The sequence below is a fragment of the Mobula birostris genome, chromosome 31, assembly GCF_030028105.1.
Source record: "Mobula birostris isolate sMobBir1 chromosome 31, sMobBir1.hap1, whole genome shotgun sequence".
NCBI lineage: Eukaryota > Metazoa > Chordata > Chondrichthyes > Myliobatiformes > Myliobatidae > Mobula > Mobula birostris.
In genome coordinates this window covers 22,513,756-22,536,513 of record NC_092400.1, presented here as the reverse complement: position 1 = coordinate 22,536,513, position 22,758 = coordinate 22,513,756, and the positions used below count along the sequence as shown (strand labels likewise).

Here is a 22,758-nt window from a genome sequence, read left to right as displayed (position 1 = left end):
CCAGCTCTTGGCTCCATCCCTCCCCCTCCTGTCTTCTCCTATCATTTTGGATCTCCCCCTCCCCCTCCCACTTTCAAATCTCTTACTAGCTCTTCTTTCAGTTAGTCCTGACGAAGGGTCTCGGCCCGAAACGTCAACTGTACCTCTTCCTAGAGATGCTGCCTGGCCTGCTGCGTTCACCAGCAACTTTGATGTGTGTTGCTTGAATTTCCAGCATCTGCAGAATTCCTCGTGTTTACGTCTCCCAATCTATGTCGGGTCTCGCCGATATACAAGAGGCCACACTGGGAGCACCAGATACAATAGGTGACCCCAACAGACTCACAGGTGAAGTGTTGCCTCACCCTGAAGGACTGTTTAGGGCCCTGAATGGTAGTGAGGGAGGAGGAGTAGGGGCAGGTGTAGCACTAGTTCCGCTTGCAAGGATGACTGGCAACAGGGAGACCCATGGGGAGGGACGACTGGACAAGGGAGTCACATAGGGTGCGATCCCTGTAGAAAGCAGAAAGTGTGAGGGGGGGAGGAGGGAAAGATGAGATCGATGGTGGGATCCCGTCGGAGATGGCGGAAGTTATGGAGCTCCAGTTGCATACACCGTTCTCATTTTTTACTGGCTAAGTATTAGTGCATTACCCACGTGACATAATTGTGCAACCAGCGACTGGTTTAGTCTATCTAACGAATTCTTTCCTCTCTCAATTACAATAATGATCGATTTTTCAGAGGTGCCACCTTCGCCTCTTTTTCCTCTTTTATCCTCTCACTCTTTATTGTTCATTCACCTCTCTGCTTTGTTTCTCAGCTCTTTATTTAGTTTGCTTAGTATCTGTACTTTAAAATAAATGATAGTTAAGAACTTAACACTCCTCACCATTCCTGACTTCTGGAAGAACCCTAAGGATCAGAAAATAAACAGAGATACAGCCGTGCTTATGATATTGTATAACTGCTGTTGTATGCTATTACATACAGGAGACAGACTGGACTGAAGTTATACTACACGTGAATCTATTGGTATTTATGATATTGTACAACAGATGTCGTATACTATTACATACAGGAGACACACTGGACCGAGGGTACACTACAGGTGAATCTATCGATATTTGTGATATTGTATACTGTTACATACAGTAGTCAGACTGGACCGAGAGTACACTACACATGAAGCTATCTGTATTTACGCTGTACCCTGCCAATAGTGTTCACACTCAGGCTGCATTGGAAAGTATTCTTTGGTTTAGTGAATACTTCATGATTGCGAGAAAATATCTGACCCTAATCACTGAGCATCTTCTCAGAAATATTTCAGTCAATGTCAAACTATAGTCAGCGATACGTACAGAGCCATAGGACACTAGGTCACAGGTGTAGTTAAACAGATCTCTTAGGATGGTGAAGACCAGCCTGGGTGAAGCTATATATCTGGAATGTTTTCCTTTAGTGTTGAGTAATTCACGTGTTCCTAAGAAGTTGAAGAAATCCAAATGTGATTGTCACTGTAAAATTCATAAAAGGCAGCAAGTGAGATTGTTGTATGTCTGATAACATTTATTTTTATACTGTCGCCTAGATACCATGATAAAAATTGAAATACACTTTAGTGTACATAACATGGATGCAGTGCAAAGTACCATATATTCCAGGGCCTGACTTTAGACAGAGTTATCACAGTGAAAGCAAACACACTTCATTTGAAAATCCTCAGCAAAAAGAAGCTCATTTGCTGTTTTTTTCACAAAACACTTTTATAAATAAAAAACTGGCAAACAGCACTTGGCCATAGCAGGTCACCAACTGGTGCTGATATAAAGACTTGTGTTCAGCACACGAGACCACTTTATAGAATAAGTACAAATCATGATACATTCACGAACTGCAAATATTGATGCCCACTATAGAGTGAACGTGTGTTTAAAAAAAAAGTCACGTTGACAAGTTGTCGAAAATGCTTACAAAATCAAATTTAAGGCAGTATTGATCTACACGGGCCACTCCACCACCTCAGCATGTATACAGAATGCAAATATATACATATAAACAGAATACTCACCTACATACAGTAGTTTCAACTGTAAAATACATGGACCAATTACTCTGATACGATCATGCACATTTTTGTAGCATGCACCAATATTTGATGTGACCTCACACTGTACAATATATTCAGAATATAACAGGATACACTGACCACTGTAAAATCTTTGCATTTAAATCACTTCAGCTGAGCTGTCGAGGGCAACGTAGAGCTAAAATCCAACGTACGAAATATGCCACAAGAACGATGGCTTTAGTGCAATTAAACAGCAGCGATAGCATGGTATCTTGATCCTCTGTCACCGCATGCGGTTTTCCTCTCCACCCACCCCCTTTCCACTGCACCCCAGTCCACTCGTCCGCTGACATGGGTCACTGTCTGTCTGCAAGCGTCACTACGTCACGATGTACAACACTGGTGACTGGAGGCACGCTTCTCGGCATTCAAGCTTGAATTTTTAAAAAAGAAGTTAAGAAGATTGTCCACCTGCTCCTCAAGCTGTTTACAAGCCCGAGGTTCCTGTTTTTTTTCCTAACTGCTCTACGTTTCCACTATCCTTAGCGACAATTAATCTGGTAGAACATGACTTAGTGCGAGGTTTGCTGGGTATGGAAGTAGTTGGTCTAGTTGGTCGGGCTAACACACGGTGGCCAGCTCTTGCTTCACGGTTTTTTAATGCTGCATTCAGCAAACATCTCGGAACAGACGGAGCCTGGGGGGACCCTTGCAAAACGTGAGTGATAGAAACAAACCGAAGAGTCCTGAAGAACTGCAGTGCAGGGAGAGGCTTAACACAGGGGGAAAATCTAATCCACACCTATCCCAATGCAGTGGCAGTTCTTAAATGTATTTGTAATTTTGACAAAAAGTAATAAATTTGTTGGAGATTTACCAGCTTTGCTTCAGGAAATATATTTGATTCAGCTCCCGATGCACGACTGAGCACCTCTGGATGTTTCTTTCGTTGGTGTTGACATTCCCTGGTCCTAGAACTAGTACTATATCATGATATAGTATATATTAGATTTTTTTAGATTATGAAGACATGTAGTCCTCTTTTATTGTCATTTAGTAATGCATGCATTAAGAAATGATACATTATTTCCTCCAGTGTGATATCACAAAACACAGGATAAACCAAGACTGAAAAAACTGACAAAACCACATAATTATAACATATAGTTACAACAGTGCAGAATACCATAACTTGATGAAGAAGTCCATGAGCACAGTAAAAGTTCAAAGTTTCTCAAATGTCCCACATCTCACGCAGACGGGAGAAGGAAGAAAAACTCTCCCTGCCATGCCGACCACAATTCAACTCTGAGTCATCCGAAAACTTCGAGCTCTGATCAGCTCTCCGACACCGAGTACTGAGCGCCATCTCTGTCTGAACGATTCGACCTCCTTCTCGGTCGCCAAAAGCAGGCAAGGCCGGGGATTTTGAGGCCTACCCTCCGAAAGATTCCCAACCACACAGTAACGACAGCAGCGAACGGGCGTTTCAGAAATTTCTCCAGATGTTCCTCTCTGCTTTCACGTCCATTCTCCATCAAATCAGAATTGTCCACGGCCCCTATTTAACAGATACGATATCATTTTTCACCGGAGGATTGCGCACACACGGCGCACTGCCATCTTCTCCTCCTATTACGTTATAAATATACAATAACTATGTGGCACATGAATGACAGAGGTAAACTGAAGACTTTTCAAGAACTGCAGTGTAGGGAGAGGCTTAACGCAGTGGGGGGAAGGAATATACATACATATATATATTTTATACATGGGGGGTGTGTATACATATATATATGATATAGAGGATATAGTATATCCTATAACATATTATAACACTATTACTATATTGGTTCCTTAAGGTTGTTACAGCTAGGGGTGATAATGGGCACAAGCTCTCACTACCTATTAAATGCTCCCAATGGCGTGCACCTCAAATAGCCTCTGACAACCAAATCCAGCTCTTGGCCTTCAACCTTGTTGTAGGGTTTTGGAGGGCTATGTTGGTTGGAGTCAAGGCTTAATGCTTTGGCACTTGGCAGAGTCACCCATGCCAGACAGGTCAAAGGGTAGAGGCTAAAACAAGAGTGGTCCACCGGTCCTCCAGGTTCGGGGGTTCAGCTCGGGGCTGGTAAAAAAACAAAACGGTTACGGAAACAGCAAATGAAGAATCCTAAAGGGACCTTCATTGCTGCTCTGAACGCTAGCGGTGTAACGAGCAAAAGGGAGAAACAGCACCAGCGATCAAAGTCCTCATCGATACAGTATATTAATATTCTTTTTCTTACTAAAAAGAAACTGGTCAGGCTTTTGATCTGAGGGAATAGTAATTACTTCCATACACAGTAACCAAGATGCAGCCTGAATACTACAGACAAGAGAATCTCAGGTTGGTGCAAATTTCCATCAATCCACAAGCAGACTATCTGGAAAGTAGACTAGATAATAAATCAGCAGAATACACTTAAACAATTAGTTCATAAATCATTAAAAAGAAAAACACAGATGAGTGTTTGCCCCATGGCATCTGCGGCTCCAAGACATCACTTCACTGCAATAATAACCTCTGACAAAGGAAAACAGATCACAGCTCAGACTCCAGCTGGCAACAAAATACGTAATACTGCCATATGCTGTGGTTCCACTGAACACATTTACAGCGGTAGAGGGATGTGTTAAGCTGATGCTGGGGTCAGTGGAGCAGGCCCCACCTCAGCACTGAATCATTTTACAGACATTTATTACCGTTGACTTCCTGTGTTAACAAAACAACTTCTCCTGCTCCTGCACTGCAAGGTGCCTTCCCTCAGCCTCATCACATTAATAATAGTTGAAATCTCCTTTACCCTTTTCCCCCAAAAGTTGCTTTGTTTGTGATAATGATCATCCTAGCCCAACAAGTGTCACTCATAGGCCTCTGCATGCACGTTTTTCAATTGGCCAAGAGATAAATTTCACAATTTGTCCTCATTTAGATCCGCAGCACCCCTAGACCCATCCGTGGCACACTGCACATAGAGCACACATTGATGTCTCCTATCGGATAACAGGAAATGACTTAGGGAATGGACATCTCATTGGCCCACTTCTCTTTCTCTCTGCTCTCAAAAGCTTGATGAGCACGTTCCAGGTCTCGTACGATGTCCAGAAGCCTGGTCGCCACGGCCGTCTCGCGATCATGGAAGGAGCCCCTCGCGTCTATGCCAGCTGTTTGAGACAAGGTTTTGTTAGTTGTGAGTTTGCAGAGCAACCCAAATAAACACTCCCTCTTGATGTAAAGATAATTTTATGTTGTTGATGTTAATAAACATTTCGTAACTTTGAACTTTAAACCATGAAATATTCAACACCATAAGACTTAAGGAGCAGAATTAGGCCATTCAGCCCATCAACTCTGCTCTGCCATCCCATCATGGCTGATTTATTATCCCTCTCAACCCTATTCTCCTGTCTTCTCCCCGTAACCTTTGATAGCCTCACTAATCAAGAATCTATCAATCCCTGTTTTAAATATGCCCAATGACTGGGCCTTCATAGCTGTCTATGGCAAAGAATTCCAGAAATTCACCACCCTTAACTAAAGCAATCTCTTTTCTAAAAGGATGTCCTCTTATTCTGAGGCTGTGCCCTCTGGTCTTAGACTCCTCCACTATAGGAGACATCTTATCCACATCCACTCTATCTCGGCCTTTCAATATTTGATAGATCCTTGATGAGTGTAGCACAAGACTATTCCTACCAGGAAACTGGCACAGATTGAGACTGTTCTTGCCTTTTCTGTTTGTTTCTTGAGAAACTGGAATCAGTTTAATATCAGAAGCTCTTCCTGAAACATTTGGTATGTCTCTCCTGGCTCCTATACTTCCTTCTTGATGGTAACAATGAGAAGAGGGCATGTCCTGGGCGATGGGGGCCCTTAATGATGGATGACACCTTTAGAGGCATCGAATTTTGAAGATGTCCTAGATGCTGGGGAAGCTAGTGCCCATGATGGAGCTGGCTGAGTTTACAACTTTCTGCGGTTTATTTCAATCCTCTGCAGTAGCCCCCTCCCCGTACCAGACGGTGATGTAGCCAGTCAGAATGGTCTCCACGGTACATCTGGAGAAACTTGCAAGTGTTTTTGGTGACATACCAAATCTCCTCGAACTCCTAATGAAATATAGTCACTCATCAAACAAGAAACTTTTACAGTACTGAGTTTTTTTTTGCAAGTTACTCTTTCTAAAAACACTTCCTTTGAAATTGGGAGCATATGGATTTTTGAAGGAATGTGGTAGCCCCATTTTATTGTGTTATAAACTCTTTCCAAATATATTATGAATAACTTTACCATGTGTGGCTACGAGAGCACCCTTCTCCCTATACTTCATTTCTCAGTTCTCAGTCACCCACAACCCACTGAAGAGTTTCCCCAGCTTCCCCATCACCCTGCCTCTGACTGAATCTCCCACCTGGCTGTGAGTCACTGCCCCCGAGCAATGGCCATCAGGAATGCAGTAGGGTCTGGGAAGAGAGAGCCTGCTGGGCTTTACCTGCCTCCTCTGCTCTCTGTTGACAACTTTGATGAGAAGAGCTCAACTCCCCCAATGAGACAGCCCACCACTGCCAAATGGCTGAAGGTGAACAAATAACTTGATGGAAAATTGGACTCTGTACGTGGTGCAATAAGAGTTTCCGAGATTTAACTGCAGTAGCGGCTTGACTCAGGGACTAACTTACTTCAGCATCTTTCCTCATCTTCCATTCTGTTCAAAGTAGCAATACAGTATCCCTTATCAGTTCTGAGAACATATTAAATTTTTTTAAACAAACTGAGACATCATGGGCAGATTCAAAAGCATACACAGTACTCTGCAAAAGTCTTAGGCTCCATAGCTATAAATAAGTATGTATCTAAGACTTTTGCACGGTACTGTAGTAATTTTATATATTGCATCGTATTGTTGCCGCAAAAAAAGAAAAACAGATTTCATGACATATGTGAGTGATGATAAACCTGATTCAGCTATGGGTCTCTATTGTGGACTGAGAGTGGGAAGGGGTCAGGGAGTGGGGATTCATGTTTGGGAAAAGAGGAATGGAGATGGAGAGAGGAGGGAGAGAGGAAGGGAGGGGGAGGGGGAGATGGAGGGAGAGAGGGGGAGAGGGGGAGGGAGAGGGGTAGGGAGAGGTGGAGGGAGAGGGGAGGGGAGGGGAAGGAGAGGGGAAGGGAGAGGGGAGGGAGAGGGGAAGGGAGAGGGGAAGGAGAGGAGGAGGAGAGGGGGAGGGGAGGGGGAGGGGAAGGGGAGGGGAAGGGGAGGGGGAGGGGGAGGGGGAGGGGAAGGGGGAGGGGAGGGGAAGGGGGAGGGGAAGGGAGAGGGGAAGGGAGAGGGGAAGGGAGAGGGGAAGGGAGAGGGAAAGGGAGAGGGGGAGAGGGGAAGGGAGAGGGGAGGAGAGGGGAAGGGAGAGGGGAAGGAGAGGAGGAGGAGAGGGGGAGGGAGAGGTGGAGGGAGAGAGGAGGGGGAGGGGGAGGAGAGGGGAAGGAGAGGGGAAGGAGAGGAGGAGGAGAGGGGGAGGGGAGGGGGAGGGGAAGGGGAGGGGGAGGGGAAGGGGGAGGGGAAGGGAGAGGGGAAGGGAGAGGGGAAGGGAGAGGGAAAGGGAGAGGGGGAGAGGGGAAGGGAGAGGGGAGGAGAGGGGAAGAGGGGGAAGAGAGGGGAAGATAGGGGAGGGAGTGGAAACATTCTGTAATGACCAATAAACCAATTGTTTGGAACCAAATGATCTTGCCAGGTGTCGCAGGACTGGGTGTGTCTGCATCAGCGTCACCCCCCCCCCGCCCCCACCCCGGTACTCCTTCTCTGCCGCCTGTCCTGCACCCCTCCCACAGTGCTCCACCCCTGCCATTCCTAACACCCTTTGCTCACGCCAGATTTACAAACTCACTCTCCGCTCCACGTTGAAAAATATAGTACTGTACAAAAGGCTTAGGGACCCTAGCTATATACACGTGCCCAAGATTTTTGCACAGTACTGTATATTATATTAGAGGAGGTTGTAAACCACTCCTGTGAGTTATGATATCATTAGGGCTCTCTACAAAATAGCCTGAACTTCAGTGTTTAATGCTACATAAAGCCTTGATTGGTATTGGTATTGTCACAGGTATCAAGGTACATTGAAAAGCCTGTCTTGCATACTATTAATACAGATCAAACCATTACACAGAGCATTGAGCTAGAATGGGTAAAACAGTGACAATGCAGAACAAAGTGTAAAAGCTATCAAAATGGTGCAGTGCAGGTAAATGATAAAGTGGCAAGATTATAATGAGGTAGCTGGTGAGGCCAAGAGTCCATCTTATTGTACAAGATGTCCATTCAAGGATTGGATTAGAGTGAGATAGAGGCTGTCCTTGAGCCTGGCACTATGTGCTTTCAGGATTTTGTATCTTCTGCCTGAGGGGAGAAGGGAAACCATCCGGGGTCTTTGATTATGCTGTCTGGTTTACTGAGGCAGCGAGAAGCATGGACAGAGACTATAAAGGACACTCATGTCAGACCTCAGCTAAACTACTGTGAGCAATTCTGAGCGCCACACCACAATAACTGGCCTGAGAGTCTGAGCTCCAAGTTCGCCAATTATGAGGAGAGTTCACAAAATATTTAAATGTAGAGGCTGGAATTTAAGGTGAAGAATTATTTCATTGAAGATGCAAAAGGGATTGATAAACAAACAGAATATTGTAAAAAAAGATGGAACTCACCTCTGCAAATGGCAGTCAATTGTTAATTAGTAGATAATTGTTAATAAATTATTAAGAGATTTGAGGAAAAGGCAGTTTTAAGATCTCACAGAACGGCTGAAAAGCTCCAGTTCCTATTTGCTTATAACATATGCACCTTTCACTCAACAGTATTATTAAAACATTTTTAATAACTCTCTACAATGAAAATAGTGTTCAGAATGGTGCTAGTAATTTACTAATCATAAGGCTTAATAATTTTAGAAAGCAGCTTTTTTTCTTGAAAATGTTTCCATTGTGTAAAAATTACTTTACCCTCGTTAATTCCATCACTGTCTATTCTTTCCTCCTGCTCCTTCGCTGTGTTTGAGTCTAAAGATTCAAGGTACTTCTTTCTAAAAACAAAAAAAAACAAAGTTAGTTTGGTTTGAGGGTACAATTATTTTAGTTACAGTAAATATACTATTAATTGTTTAATTTGAAATCATTTCCAACTGACAATGATTATTGTCTGTCACAATTCAAAAAATAATAATTACTGTCGATTCTATTAGAAACTTCAGTGAAAAAAGCACCAGACAAAATAAATACCATTTTTAATCAATAGAGATAGAGCAGAATTCCAGGCCAGTTACATCTTGTGGTGATTAATCAATGTTTTATTTTTAACAAGTTATTTTAAACACAAGAATGTATTTCAACAAGCATTTCTGTCAATGTAATGTAAGATTTGCCATTTAAAAAATAAAGATTGCAACACCTTAACTTTAAACCTTTCATTACCATTAACTGTTAAGCATTCCAATTAACAAAAAGTTCTGATTCTTTAAAACCAGCTGAATTATTTGTTTACTATACCAGTTCTTTCTGATATTATGAACAGATGTTAACTTTGAAGGAGGAAATTTATGTGATTAATTGAAAAACCACATTCGTTAAAGGTACTATTTGAAACTTCACGCTTCAACTTCCTGCTTGGTAAGCAACACACACAAGATGCTGGAGGCACTCAGCAGGCCAGGCAGCATCTATGGAAAAGAGTACAGTCAATGTTTCAGGCCGAGACCCTTCAGCAGGACAGAAACGTCCCGAAATGTCAACTGTACTCTTTTCCATAGATGCTGCCTGGCCTGCTGAGCTCCTCCAGCATTTTGGATTTCCAGCATCTGCAGATTTTTCTCTTGCTCGGTATGCAATGACTGCCATCTAGTGGAATAGTTTATGGTTTCGCTATCTCGTATTTTGGGTACTTTTTGATTTCAGTTTGATTGAGCAATTGACTTTACCAAGAGAGAGTGGTGCAAGATGATGGTAATGGCAAACACAATATGTGGCTGATCAGTTCACATGTTGTGGTGAAGTATTACCTGTTTCTTTCCTCATGGAGATAAATCTATTACCATTTATGGATTGAGATACAGTGCAGAATAGGCCCTCCTGGCCCTTCGAGCCACACTGCCCCTGATTTAATCCTAGCCTAACTATGAGACAACTTGCAATGACCAAATAACCTACCAAACAGTACATGTGGGGGAAACTGGAGCACCCGGAGGAAACCTGTGTGGTAATGGGGAGATTGCACAAATTTCTCATAGGCAGTGTCTGATAATTAAGTCAGCTTTGTGCATTGCATTTTTATTCCTACCATGGGCATAAATACTGTAAAGCATGGATAAGCACTTAACTAGGAGGAGGCGGGAGGAGAAGATGGCGGTGTGACACAGTGCGCGCAGCTCTCCAGTGAAATGATATCGTATTTGTAAGTAGGATGCCGTGCACAATTCTGATTTGATGGAGACAGACGTGAGAAGCAGAGGAACATCTAGAGGAATTTTTGAAATGCCCAGTTCGCTGCCGCTGCTACTGTGCGATTGAGAATCTCCGGAGGGAAGGCCCCAAAATCCCCGGCTTTGCCTGCTGCTGGCGACCGAGGCTGAGGTCGAAGCGTTCGGCAGAGATAGTGCTTGGTACTCGGTGTTGGAGGGCTGATCAGAGCTTGAAATTTTCAGACGACTCAGAGTCGGACTGTGGTCGGGCATGGCAGGAAGAGTTTTCTTCCTTCTCCCGTCTGCGTGAAACGTGGGACTTTCGAGAGACTTTGAACTTTTTTACTGTGCCATGGCCTGTTCTTCATTAAGTTATGGTATTGCACTGTTGCACTGTTGTAACCATATGTTACAATTATGTGGTTTTTGTTAGTCTGTCCTGTATTTCTGTGATATCACATCGGAGGAATATTGTATTATTTCTTAATGCATGCATTACTAAATGACAATAAAAGAGGACTGCGTGTACTCATAATCTAAAAAAAACTACAAAGTCCTGTACTACTACTGAAAGTAAAATCGAAAGCTTTTCATTATTTGCTTCGTTCATTCTCAACAACTGCACTTTTCGTAGTTTTATATCATTCAGTTTTTTTTGTTGTACATTGTATTGAAATTTGGTTTGAGTTTTAAGAGTTAGAGGCATTCCTAAGGAGTCTGTAAACTCTTGCATGAAAACTGGGAATAAGGAAGGGGGGGAGAGAGAGAGAGAGAGAGTGAGGGATGGAGGGAGAGAGAGAGAGAGGGAGAAGAGAAGGAGAGGGAGAGAAAGAGAGGGGGGAGGGAGAGAGAGGGGGAGGGAGAGAGAGGGGGAGAGAGAGGGGAAGAGAGAGGGGAGGGAGAGAGAGGGGGAGAGAGAGAGGTGGAGAAAAGGGGTGGAAGAGAGAGCGGGAGAGAGTGGGGTAGAAGGGAAGAGGAAGACAGAGAGAGGGGAAGAGAGGGAGAGAAAGAGAGAGAGAGAGAGAGAGAGAGAGAGAGAAAGACAGCGAGCGAGAGAGAGAGTGAGTGAGAGAGAGAGGAAGAGATTGAGATTGAGTTAGTTTTATTTGACAGGGGCACACACCTCTGCAATTGGGGTGTTTTACAGAGCATTGCAGGTCCAGATTTTACACCACTGTTTCCACTAAGCTGTGCGGGTGCATGGCCGCACGGTAACTGCAATGCTCCGGCGCACATAGCCTTTGTTGCCATGCAGCTGGAGCTGGTCACAGCTGCAGCGAGTTTAGAAAATGTGACAAATTTTATTTGTTGTACTGAATTTCATTATACCCTACAATTAATAAATAAAATCAAATGTATGTGATTTTTCAGATTTCATTCGAAATATATATAGTACACCTATTACAAAAAAAATTTAAAGTGCCGCTCAGTTTTCAGGCCGTGTAAAGATTTCCTGCTCAGAGCAATAGTTGGTCCATACAGCTGTAAAAAAATGTTAGAGGGAAGGTTGTTTTACACCATTATTACGAGCATTTGATTGGGCCAAGATATTTCTGTGTGACTCCAGAATAATTAATGGGACATCAATGAACTCCTTTGTCAATGTCTATAGCCCAGTTGTAATGGCAGTCAGGTTGGATCTAGCAGCCCTTTTGAGAACAGTGACTTCTCATGATAGTCAATTGTGGGATAATAGAAAGCCCCAGGAACCAAAGCTCAAAGTAAATTTATTATCAAACTACGTATATGTCACCATATACTAACACGAGATTCATTTTCTTGTGGGTACACACAATAAATACAAGAAACATAATAGAATCAATGAAAGACTACTGCCAATAGGATGGACAATAAAAAAGAGCAAAAGACAACAAATTGTGTATATACAAAATGAAAAAAAAAATCATAAATTAATAAGCAATAAACATAAAAAACCATGTTAGAGGTGAGGCATTAAGGATGTCATTGATAATTCCCACTCTGTATGTGATATGGGAGGTGAAAGGTAATTTTATCCTCTATTATTCCTATTTCTCCATGTAAGTGTAGCTCAGACCTGCAGTCGCTCGTTGCCAACAGCTTTCTAACAGCTCCCCAGTTACATACTCTTCATTCAGTATATGATGAGGTGATACAGCACAGTCCCCAACCATCCCTACATTACCTCAGGGGACATATGCACTGACTAAGCCAGCACTGCAAACTCAACACAGAAACTAAACACCCGTTTACTTAAATATAGAGGAAAAAATGTAAACAGCTTATTATTTGTACATGTGACAATAAACTTGACTTTGACTTTATGTCTAGTTTAATTGTGTTCAGTCAAATTATTAATTTTCAATTATTCTGAAATGATCTTGTGCTTGAGCTTTTGCTCAATATTTCAAAAAAAAGATGTTTAATATCAGAGAATGCATACAGTATACAACCTGAAATTCTTACTCTTCACAGACATCCATAAAACAGTAAAAAAAACAAGGAATGAAAGACAGAATAACCCCAAATCCCCCTTCCCCCCCCACACAGAAGCTGCAGCAAAAGCATTAACTTTCCCCCTCCCCCTCCCCCCACTTGCTCCGCCTAAAGCATCAACTCCTCACCCCCCACTGCACCCGTCATGCAAGGAATAGCAAAGCTTGCAGAGACCATGGTCTGGAGTCCATCAAAAACTAGTGTCCATCCCAACACCTTGACATCTCAGACAGGCTCTCTCTCTCACTCACTAGCAATGGAGAGAGGAGCAACGAGAAGGGAGACCAGCAGCCCACTGTTCTGATGTTACAATCATGGCCGAGTTCCCCGACTCGAGAACCAATAATGCTTTGATTGATTTAGTAATTTCCAAATGTCAAAGTCATTCAGAAATTTTTCATATTTAATATTTTGGTATATTTGACAGTTAACTAAATCAGAGAATGTGATTTCCCTGGCTGTCAAAGTCTTTCACCTCTTTTAAAAGTGTTGTGTTTAAACCCCAATGATGCACTATCGATTACTCCAAAAGACTGGAAGTAGAGTAAATACTGAAAGGCTTTTATTAACAGTAAAATGGGACCTCGACCATGCTGAGTGTCTGCCCCGGACTAAGGGAGGAGCAGTGGCACAATCACCTTCATTCAGGGGTCTGTGGGAGGAGCCACAGGAGCAGTCAGCAGAGGGGCGTGTCCAGACAGGTAACCCGGTTACAACATATATATATATGGTTTACCACACCTACATAGTGGGAAGCTGGAGGAATCAACACCATGGGAGTTGTGGAAAAGACCAACTGGTATCCCCCACACTGGTCTGTTATGAGCCTGGAGGGTTTATTGCTGGCTGCAGGTCGTCTTCTGCTTTGGTATTTATTGGCTTATTATTGGCATGTGTACCAAGAGACAGAACAAGTCATTATACAGGGCTTTGAGCTAGAATAGGCAAAATAACAATAGTGTCGAATAAACTATAGTGCAAGTAAATGGATCAGGTACAAGATCATAACAGTAGTCTTAGAGATATAAATAAATAAACAAATATATGTGTATTTCTATCTATATCTACATATGGAGAGAAAGAGACAGAGAGAGAGAGAGAGAGAGAGAGAGAGAAAGAGAAAGAAAGAGGGAGAAAGAGAAAGAAAGAAAGAAGGAAAGAGAAAGAGAGTGCCAGCTAGGGTGCCTAAGGCTTTTGCTCAGTACTATATTTGTCAACGTGGATTGGAGAGCATGTCTGTAAATATTGAGAATATTGAGAATGACGAGGGTGGAGTGTGGTAGGAAGGGTGCGGGACAGGTGGTAGAGAAGGAGTGCTGGGGTGGGTGCAGACACACCCAGCCCTGAGACACCAGACAAGGTCACTTGATTCCAAACAATTGGTTTATTGATCATTACAGGATGTCTCTCTGGTGCTTCCTGCTCATCACTCACATTCGTCACAAAATTTGTTTTTTTTTTCTTGTGGCAGCAGTACAGTGCAACACATAAAATTAGTACAGTACTGTGCAAAAATCTTAAGCACCCTAGCAATATATATATGTGCCTATGACTTTTGCACAGTACTGTAACTTGTGAGGAGGTGATGGCAAATAGTAACAACATCCTTTCTCATCTGGAGGCAAATCTAATTCATACAGTAACTAACCAAGTTTTAAATTAACCCACATTATACATTCATTCTTTCTAGGGACATATAAAGCCCTAAATTACATTAATGCTGAAACTTTAAGTCTTTTAGATTCTCCCCTTCCTGTGACCCCGTTAGAGCTTCAGAATGTAACACTGCAGTGGGGGAGAGGAACAGAGTGTACCCATGACTTACTTCAGCTTTTCTCTGCCTTGCAACAGCTGCTTGTAAATAGTCTGAGTCTCAATGTCAGGGTCGAGAGGGTCACTCCAGTCTCCGAGAGTTACGGCGGAATGTGTGCGGCTGCATCCCTGCACTGTTAAGCAAACATAAAGCATTCAACATAGACGGACAATATTGTAGACACTATGCTATGTGCTTTTATCTCGTTATCAGTCTATACTTTATTATTCTAACGTAGTGTACCGTATCTAAAAATGTGTTTTCAATGGAACGTGCCACAAAAACCACTGCACAAGCGTGACATGCTCACAGATGTGATTGTCTTTATCAACTGAACCACAGTAATTGAATGCAATGTTTTCACTTGAGTTAATTAAAATATAATCAGTTCACTGAGATGGCAAGAGTAACCAAACATACTGCAATCACTACATGCAAGCAGACTGATTAAAATGTACCTGCAAAATAGATTAAATGAAGAGGTGTACGCTTCGTGGCCACCTGCTGAACCTAATAAAGTGGCCACTGAGTGTACGTTTGTGGTCTTCTGCTGCTGTAGCCCATCCTATTCGAGATTCAATGTGTTGTGCGTTCAGAGACACACTTCTGCACACCGTGTGGTTATTTGAGTTACTGTTGCCTTCCTGCTAGCTTGGAACAGTCTGGCCACTTTCCTCTGACCAAAACATTGTTGCCCAAGAACTGCCACTCACTGGATGGTTTTTCGCTTTTCGCAACATTCTCTGTAAACTCTAGAGACTGTTGTGCGTGAAAATCCCAGGAGGTTAACAGTTTCTGAGATACTCAAACCATCCTGTCTGCCGCCAATAATCATACTACAGTCAAAGACACTTAGATCATATTTCTTCCCCATTCTGATGTTTGGTCTGACCAACTGAACCTCTTGACCATGTCTGCATGCTTTTTTGCATTGAGTTGCTGCCAGGTGACTGGCCCCCACTGCCCAGTACAATGCTCTCTTCTTGCTCCTGCCATCAGGAAGTGGGGACGGGAGCCTCAGAGCCTAGACTACCAGGTTCAGGAATAGTTATTACCCCTCAACCATCAGGCTCTTTAACCAGTCACTCAAATTCACTTGCCCACTACCACTTGTTCCCCCTATCTACAGACTCACTTTCAAAGACTCTGCATCTCATGTTATTGATATTTATTGCTTATTTTTATTATTATTTATTTTTCTTTCGTATTTGCAAGGCCTTTCATTGATTCTATTACATTTCTTAAGGTTGTATATGATGACACATTCAGTATTTACTTGATAATAAATTTACTTTGAACTTTGATTGATTACTTGCATTACGTCTCAGGTGCATAGGTTACCTAATAAAGAAGCCAATGCGTATATAATCAGATCACTGAGGGAGCAAGGGTAACCAAGCTTACTGTAATCACTATATTCAAGCAGACTGGTTAAATCATCATTTTAATCATTATATTTGTTCTATTATTTGATTAATTATTTAAAATAATATTTAATCAATATATTTATCTATTATAAAAATTATATGAAGACATTTAAATTACAAACCCATTTCCATTCATGTGCCGGTCGTGCATGCAGCCTGGTACAGCCGTTCCGATCTATTCTTACTTTCTTCTTCTTACTTTTTAATTTATGTTATTGTTTGTATTTTTTTTCTCACGGTAACACGTCGAAGCTGCAGCCTCTCTAACATGCTGGTAGAGAGAGTTTTATTTGGGTTTTCTTTAGTGCTGGAAATGGTTACATCCCGACACACGGGACAGAAGCAAGGTCGCATTGTGTATTCCACGGACCAGCAAATACCGGCCGGCTTAGCGAACAGAGCGGCGGACACCCCTGCTGAAATCCGGAGGAAAACACATAGGGGATGCAGAGGGGGATCACAAAGCCGAGGAAAAGGACTGGGTCGAGACAACAGAAACTTATGGAGAAGAGGAGCTCGATGGGTAATACCGTTCCGGCTGACCGGAAGTGCACTGAGAGCAGTAAGCGTAAAGGAGTTGGGTGCTTACTGATCTGGTTAACAACGGATGGTGCAATCCGGGGTATATTCAAGGAACGTGTTTGCAGACTGGATATTGAACTTTTTACTGTTGGACTTCGGCCACATTCCACCGAGATACAACACTTGGCGGCACGGGAGGTCGTTCCTGCCTGTGGCCATCGAACGTGCAGCTCCTCCCGTGGAGGGTCAGACACCCTGAGCCAATAGACTGGTCCTGGACTTATTTTCCATCTGGCATAGTTTGCATCTTGGTGTTTGATTGTTTGTGGTTTTGTATTGCTATATTTACGCTCTACTCTTGGTTGGTGCGGCTATAACGAAACCAAATTTCCCTTGGGATTAATAAAGTATATCTATCTATCTATCTAAACTCTATTTCGCAAAATCTTTTGTGTTTAATTTTTGTTTTGAATAATCATTTCACTTCCTGGTTATCTCCAAAGAAATATCTACCCAGTTACTAGTGTCAAAGTCACAGTAAGTTTATTACCAAAGTACGTGTCTACCTTAAGATTAATTGGGCATAAACTAAAGACCCATCTTAAAGGAAACATGGGTGCAAATGTATTACACACATATTTGTATGCACTAAATCCTTTTTCACATATGTGTAATTCACCTGAATTTCCCTCTTCCTTTACAGCTGTCTATGCACCCCAATGCATATTAACTCACATGAATTGCTCCACACCCAGACTAACATGCCACTGGTGCACTGATTTAAAATAGGTATGTAATTAATTAAAAATTCTGGGTAGAACAGGAAACAAGATACATTTCCAATAAATTATTGTATTTCTTTCAGTATTTAAAAACATTATTGAGACTTGCTTGGTGTTTTTATGTTGTCAATATACATGTAATTAAAACTAAGAAACTTTCACAACTTTATATTCTGAAACACTGGCGAAAAGTTTGTCTTTGGATGTTAAACCCATAGTGCACAGTGGCTTTATTGCACCCGGTTGCCTATAATGCTGCATCGGTATCATGCTGGGAATGCAGCAGGTCAGGTAGCATCTTTGGAAATGAATAAACATTTGCCGTTTTGGCCCGAGACCTTTCTCAGGACTCGGCCCGAAACGTTGATGGTTTATTGATTTCCATAGATGCTGCCTGACCTGCTGAGTTCCTCCAGCATTGTGTGTGTGTTGCTTTGGATATCTAGCATCTGCAGACTTCATTGTGATTAGTATCTTACTGTTTGCAAAATTTCCAGGCAACATAGCCAGTGTACATAAATGATAGATGACCTAAAACTTTAATTTTCAAAGTTAAAGAAAGAATATGAACTCGGAGTCTGGTGCTTTCCTCTAAACCCATTGAATGATATTGAATTGGGTTTGGAATAAACTTAACATATTGGATAATGGTAAAGAAAAGGAATAATTAAGAGGTGTAAAAGTAAGTAAATCCCCTGGATCAGTAAACCCACATCCTAGGGGTGAAAGTGAGGTGGTCTGCCGACTTTGCTTCTGCAGTAGTCTCTACGACAACTAATCCGACACTAATCTTTAACAATGGAGGCAGAGAGCAACGTAGAAATGCAAATCAGTTGGACTGAAAATGGTTGTTGGCAAAACACTAGAATCCAACAAAAGAACTAAACTCAGCACTGAATTTAGACACACTGGAACAACTGAAAATGTCTAAGAATGTTGTTATTCTTCACAGCTATTCTCATCCACTAAATTCAATGGAGAAGTCAGTTCTAAACTGGAGCAGGGTGCTGGAAAGAATTCCCCATTGGAAGTGCTGAGGAACCTTTGCAACTTCCTGCTTCCATTCTGAAGCGGCTGATGAGACCAGGAATATCACTGGAAAACTGCTGGAAGTAATGCACAGCCACTTCATGACTTCTGCACATGCAAAATTTCCAAAGTTGCTGTTAGTTACATAGAAGATGTCAGCAGCTCCAGTATACAGGTAACTGCTGATATTTCTCTGAAAAACCTGTCGAGGGGTTATTGATAAGTTTGTGGCCTAAGGTAGAAGGAGTCAATTTTAGAAAACCTAGCACATTTATTTTTCAACATAGTCCCCTCCTACATTTACACACTTAGTCCAGTGGTCATGGAGCATACTGATCTTGGACCTCCAGAAAACGCCCACAGCAGGGGTGATTGCTAAGTTCGTGACCTATGGTAGAAGGAGATGAATTATACAGCTCTCATTACATGTACATGCAGTTCAATGCTTTGAATGATGATGCAGAAAGTTTGAAGTTAATAACTCATCTCCTTCTACCTTGGGCCACGAACTTATCAATCACCCCTGATGTGTTATTAACCTCAAACTTTCTGCATAATCACTCAAAGCATTGAACTGCATGTGCACGTAACAAGAGCTGTATAACTCATCTCCTTCTACCTTAGGCCACAAACTTATCAATCACCCCTGCTGTGGGCACTTTCTGGAGGTCCAAGATCCGTATGCTCTACGACCGCTGGACTAAGTGCGTAAATGTAGGAGGGGACTATGTTGAAAAGTAAATGTGCTAGGCTTTCTAAAATTGACTCCTTCTACCTTAGGCCACGAACTTGTCAATCACCCCTCCTATAGTACAACAATTTCTTATAAGACAGATCATTACTTGTAGATTTTATATATTAAATAATAGGCCTGAAGACCACTTATGCTTTGAAAAATCAGCACAGTGAAAACTCTTAAATAATCATCTTGTATTGGTATTTGCTTAGAAAATAAGCTCTGATTAGCTGTGCTAAGTGCTCTGTGAATTCATGTCAGTAAATTGTACTTTGCTTCTAAATTCATTCTCTTTACAGTGAAGCATTCTGAGTGCTACCACCCAGGAATGAATTATTGGGTGAATTAACCAACTACTAAATGGTGAGATTTGCTGATCATTGGCCAGAGAAATTACAGCACACTGGGCAATAATTTTTTTCAAAAGTGTTGCTTCTTCAGAATTTTTTTTTTGTTTATGATAGACCTATTGAAGCTGAACATAAATACAATTTCACAGTAATTGTATCACGTAGCAATTTGGATAATTCCCATATCCTTTGGTTCTCCCTGGAAAGTGAAGATCTATGAATGTCAGCCGTAAATATATTCAATACAGCAACCCTGCAATAGATACATCATACTGTCTTTTCATTGGTCATTTAACACAAATTTTGAATAGTTGGAGACTGATCAGTTTAAAAAAGACTAATTTGGTGTGTGTGTTGCCTTGGATTTTCAGCAACAGCAGCCTTTCTCGTGTTTCTAATTTATCTCTGTTTGCCTTCTGTTCTAACTGAGTTCACTAACCAATAAGTTACCCCAAATTAATTTTAACAAATGTATGACCTTTTGAAAATCCATGTTTACTAAATCTACCAGTTCCTCAAGCTACAGTACTATGCAAGAGTCCTGGGCAAACATATATAGCTAGGATGCCAAGAGTTTTGCACGGTACTGTAGCAATTTTATATATTGCACTGACTGCTGCCACGAAAAAAACTAATTTCGTCACGTATGTGAGAGATGATAAACCTGGTTCTGATATGGGTCTCTATTGTGGACTGAGAGAGGAATCATGGTTGGGAAAAGGGGAAAGGAGAGGAGAGGGAGCAGGAAGCACCAGAGAGACGTTATGTAATGATCAATAAACCAATTGTTTGGAATCAAATTACCTTGTCTGGTGCAATGTTTCATCTAATTTGTAATGACCAGTGTGCGCAAAAATCTAGTGCTGTGCAATTTTTTGCCTGGTGACAACAACATGTCTGCACTGAATTTTTAAGTGGAAGTAAACTTGAAGCTATTCTAATAAACTACCAAATCCAGTTTGCTGTTCATTGTTCAAAAGAAATGAAATAATACACAACGATGAGTCTTATTTCTCAAATACTATACAACAGCATTTAATAATATAAATCTTTTCACATGTTATTAAAGATGTTTGAAATGATCAAACAAAACTTATAAAATTTTTAAAAATTAAATTAAAATTACAAACACTGTCAATAAGAATTTTGGGTTTGATTGTTTTCACTCTCGTTCATCTGCACTCTCACAAAACATATGCAGCGGATAATGAAGAATTTTCTTGCCAGAGCTCTTGTACAGCATCCATATGTGATTTGCTTGCTAAATGACGCATTAAAAAGTCAAGTTTCTAAACATTACTCGACTTACACAGGTAACACCAGTTTCGGTATTGTACATAAGTATTTCTCGTAGCCGCACATTCCTGACCTCATGAGCTTTCGGTGTAGCAGTTTCTACTGTTTCATTCAGCCATTTCACTTAAAGTGAACTAGCAGTTCTTTTGCACTTCACATCTTTTCCTTCTTTGGAATTCAAAATTGTGAATCAACGATTTCTTCAATAAAAGTAGTTCAAATAAGCCAGTTCTAAAATCTGCAGCCAAATCATCGCAAAGTCCACGTTGTCAACACCGTCCGCATCAGAAACCGGAAAAGGAAATGTGATTGTGTACCAACAAGGTAGAGGATGACAAACCGTTTGTGCGCAGTTTAAATTCCTTTCAGCGCTAGTAGCAAAAGGTGTGTGAGCCCGCACACGCGCACACCTTAGACGAAACATTGGCCTGGTGTCTCAGGGCTGGGTGTGTCTGTATCCTGGCACCTGTCCCAGACCCCTCCTGTGGTACTCCACTCTCACCATTCCAAATATCCATTTCTCCCACCAGATTTACAAATTCGCTCTCCGCTCCACGTTGCCAAATACAGTACTGTGTAAAAGTCTTAGTCACCCTAGCTATATATATCTATCTCTAAGATTTTTGCACAGTACTGTATTTTCTAAATGTAATGCCCTAGTCGTTTATTTTAATGTACTACAATTTACAATTTACCTAAGAAATATTTGTTCAGTTGAGATAACGTAGTGATGAGAAAAATATAAGAGAAAATTCTTGAATGCTCTTGTGAATGACTGCTGTGACAGGAAAAACTCAACACTGAGAAATATTATGTCAGCCAGAAATTAAACTTGTAAGGATTTGACTTGCCGATTGACTTAATGAAATTTTGTCTAAAGGGAAGTCACATTTTCATTCAACTAACCATTTTGCTCCTAATTGAAACTGTCCATCGATACATGAGCTCTGTTTCAATGGGGGAGATTGTTGCTAACATACCAGTTCTATCTGTGTGCAGACAACATGTCCAGCGGTTGCTCCTATAAGAGCCTGGATGAAAGGAAGGAAGCATTCGTTGATTGTAGATACTGGCTTTCCTGATAGCCGACAGCCACTGATTCAGTTCATTCACGTTCTAAAACAGATAATAGGCAGGTCAGATCTAAATATCAAAAGGACATGTCACAATCCTATTAGTTCTTATGCCATTAGGTAGTCATTTAAACACACACATTTTCACCTATTTCACTTTACTTGTCTTTCTCTAAAGAAAGCCAGCATGCATGGAACAATAGTTAAAATATGACTCATTTGCAATACCAGCACTGAGCTGAACTGAATATGCCTTGACTCTTAAGATTATATTCTATGTTTTCAACTTTGTTTCGTCATTTGCACAATTTTTTTGCGTGTTGGGGGGCGGTTTGATGTTTTTCTATGAACAAGTTTCGTGGTTTTCTTTGTTTCCTGGTTGTCTGTGATGAAAACGAGTCCCAGGGTTGTGTACCATATACTCTCTCCCCTCCCCCGCCTTTTAAATCTACTCCTCATCCTTTTTTTCGCCAGTCCTGCCGAAGGGTCTCGGCCCAAAACGTCGACTGCACTTTTTTCCATAGATGCTGCCTGGCCTGCTGAGTTCCTCCAGCATTTTGTGCATGTTGCTTAGATTTCTCGTTTGTAAGCTATGTACATACTTTGATGATAAACATACTTTGAATCTTTATGTATTTCTAGAAATACAGTGCAGAATATGCCCTTCTGGCCTTTCAACCCAAGCCTAATCACAGGACAAGCTACAATGACC

At 41.6% G+C, this 22,758-nt stretch overlaps 1 protein-coding gene across 5 annotated transcripts in view; it reads right to left on the bottom strand.

The window, feature by feature from the left end:
- Positions 1-1,545: 1,545 nt before the first annotated feature.
- LOC140190838 (rasGAP-activating-like protein 1) overlaps positions 1,546-22,758 on the bottom strand; it is a 296,426-nt gene continuing 275,213 nt past the window's right edge. For 4 of the 5 annotated variants that reach the window (XM_072247716.1, XM_072247719.1, XM_072247718.1 and 1 more), the window contains 4 exons: positions 21,954-22,089; positions 14,844-14,964; positions 9,093-9,172; positions 1,546-5,260 (listed from right to left, as the gene is read on the bottom strand). In XM_072247716.1, the coding sequence (XP_072103817.1) occupies positions 5,112-5,260; positions 9,093-9,172; positions 14,844-14,964; positions 21,954-22,089 (486 nt within the window). In that variant the 3' untranslated portion in view covers positions 1,546-5,111. The remainder of the gene's footprint in view (positions 5,261-9,092; positions 9,173-14,843; positions 14,965-21,953; positions 22,090-22,758) is intronic. The other variant, XM_072247717.1, reaches the window with a different exon arrangement.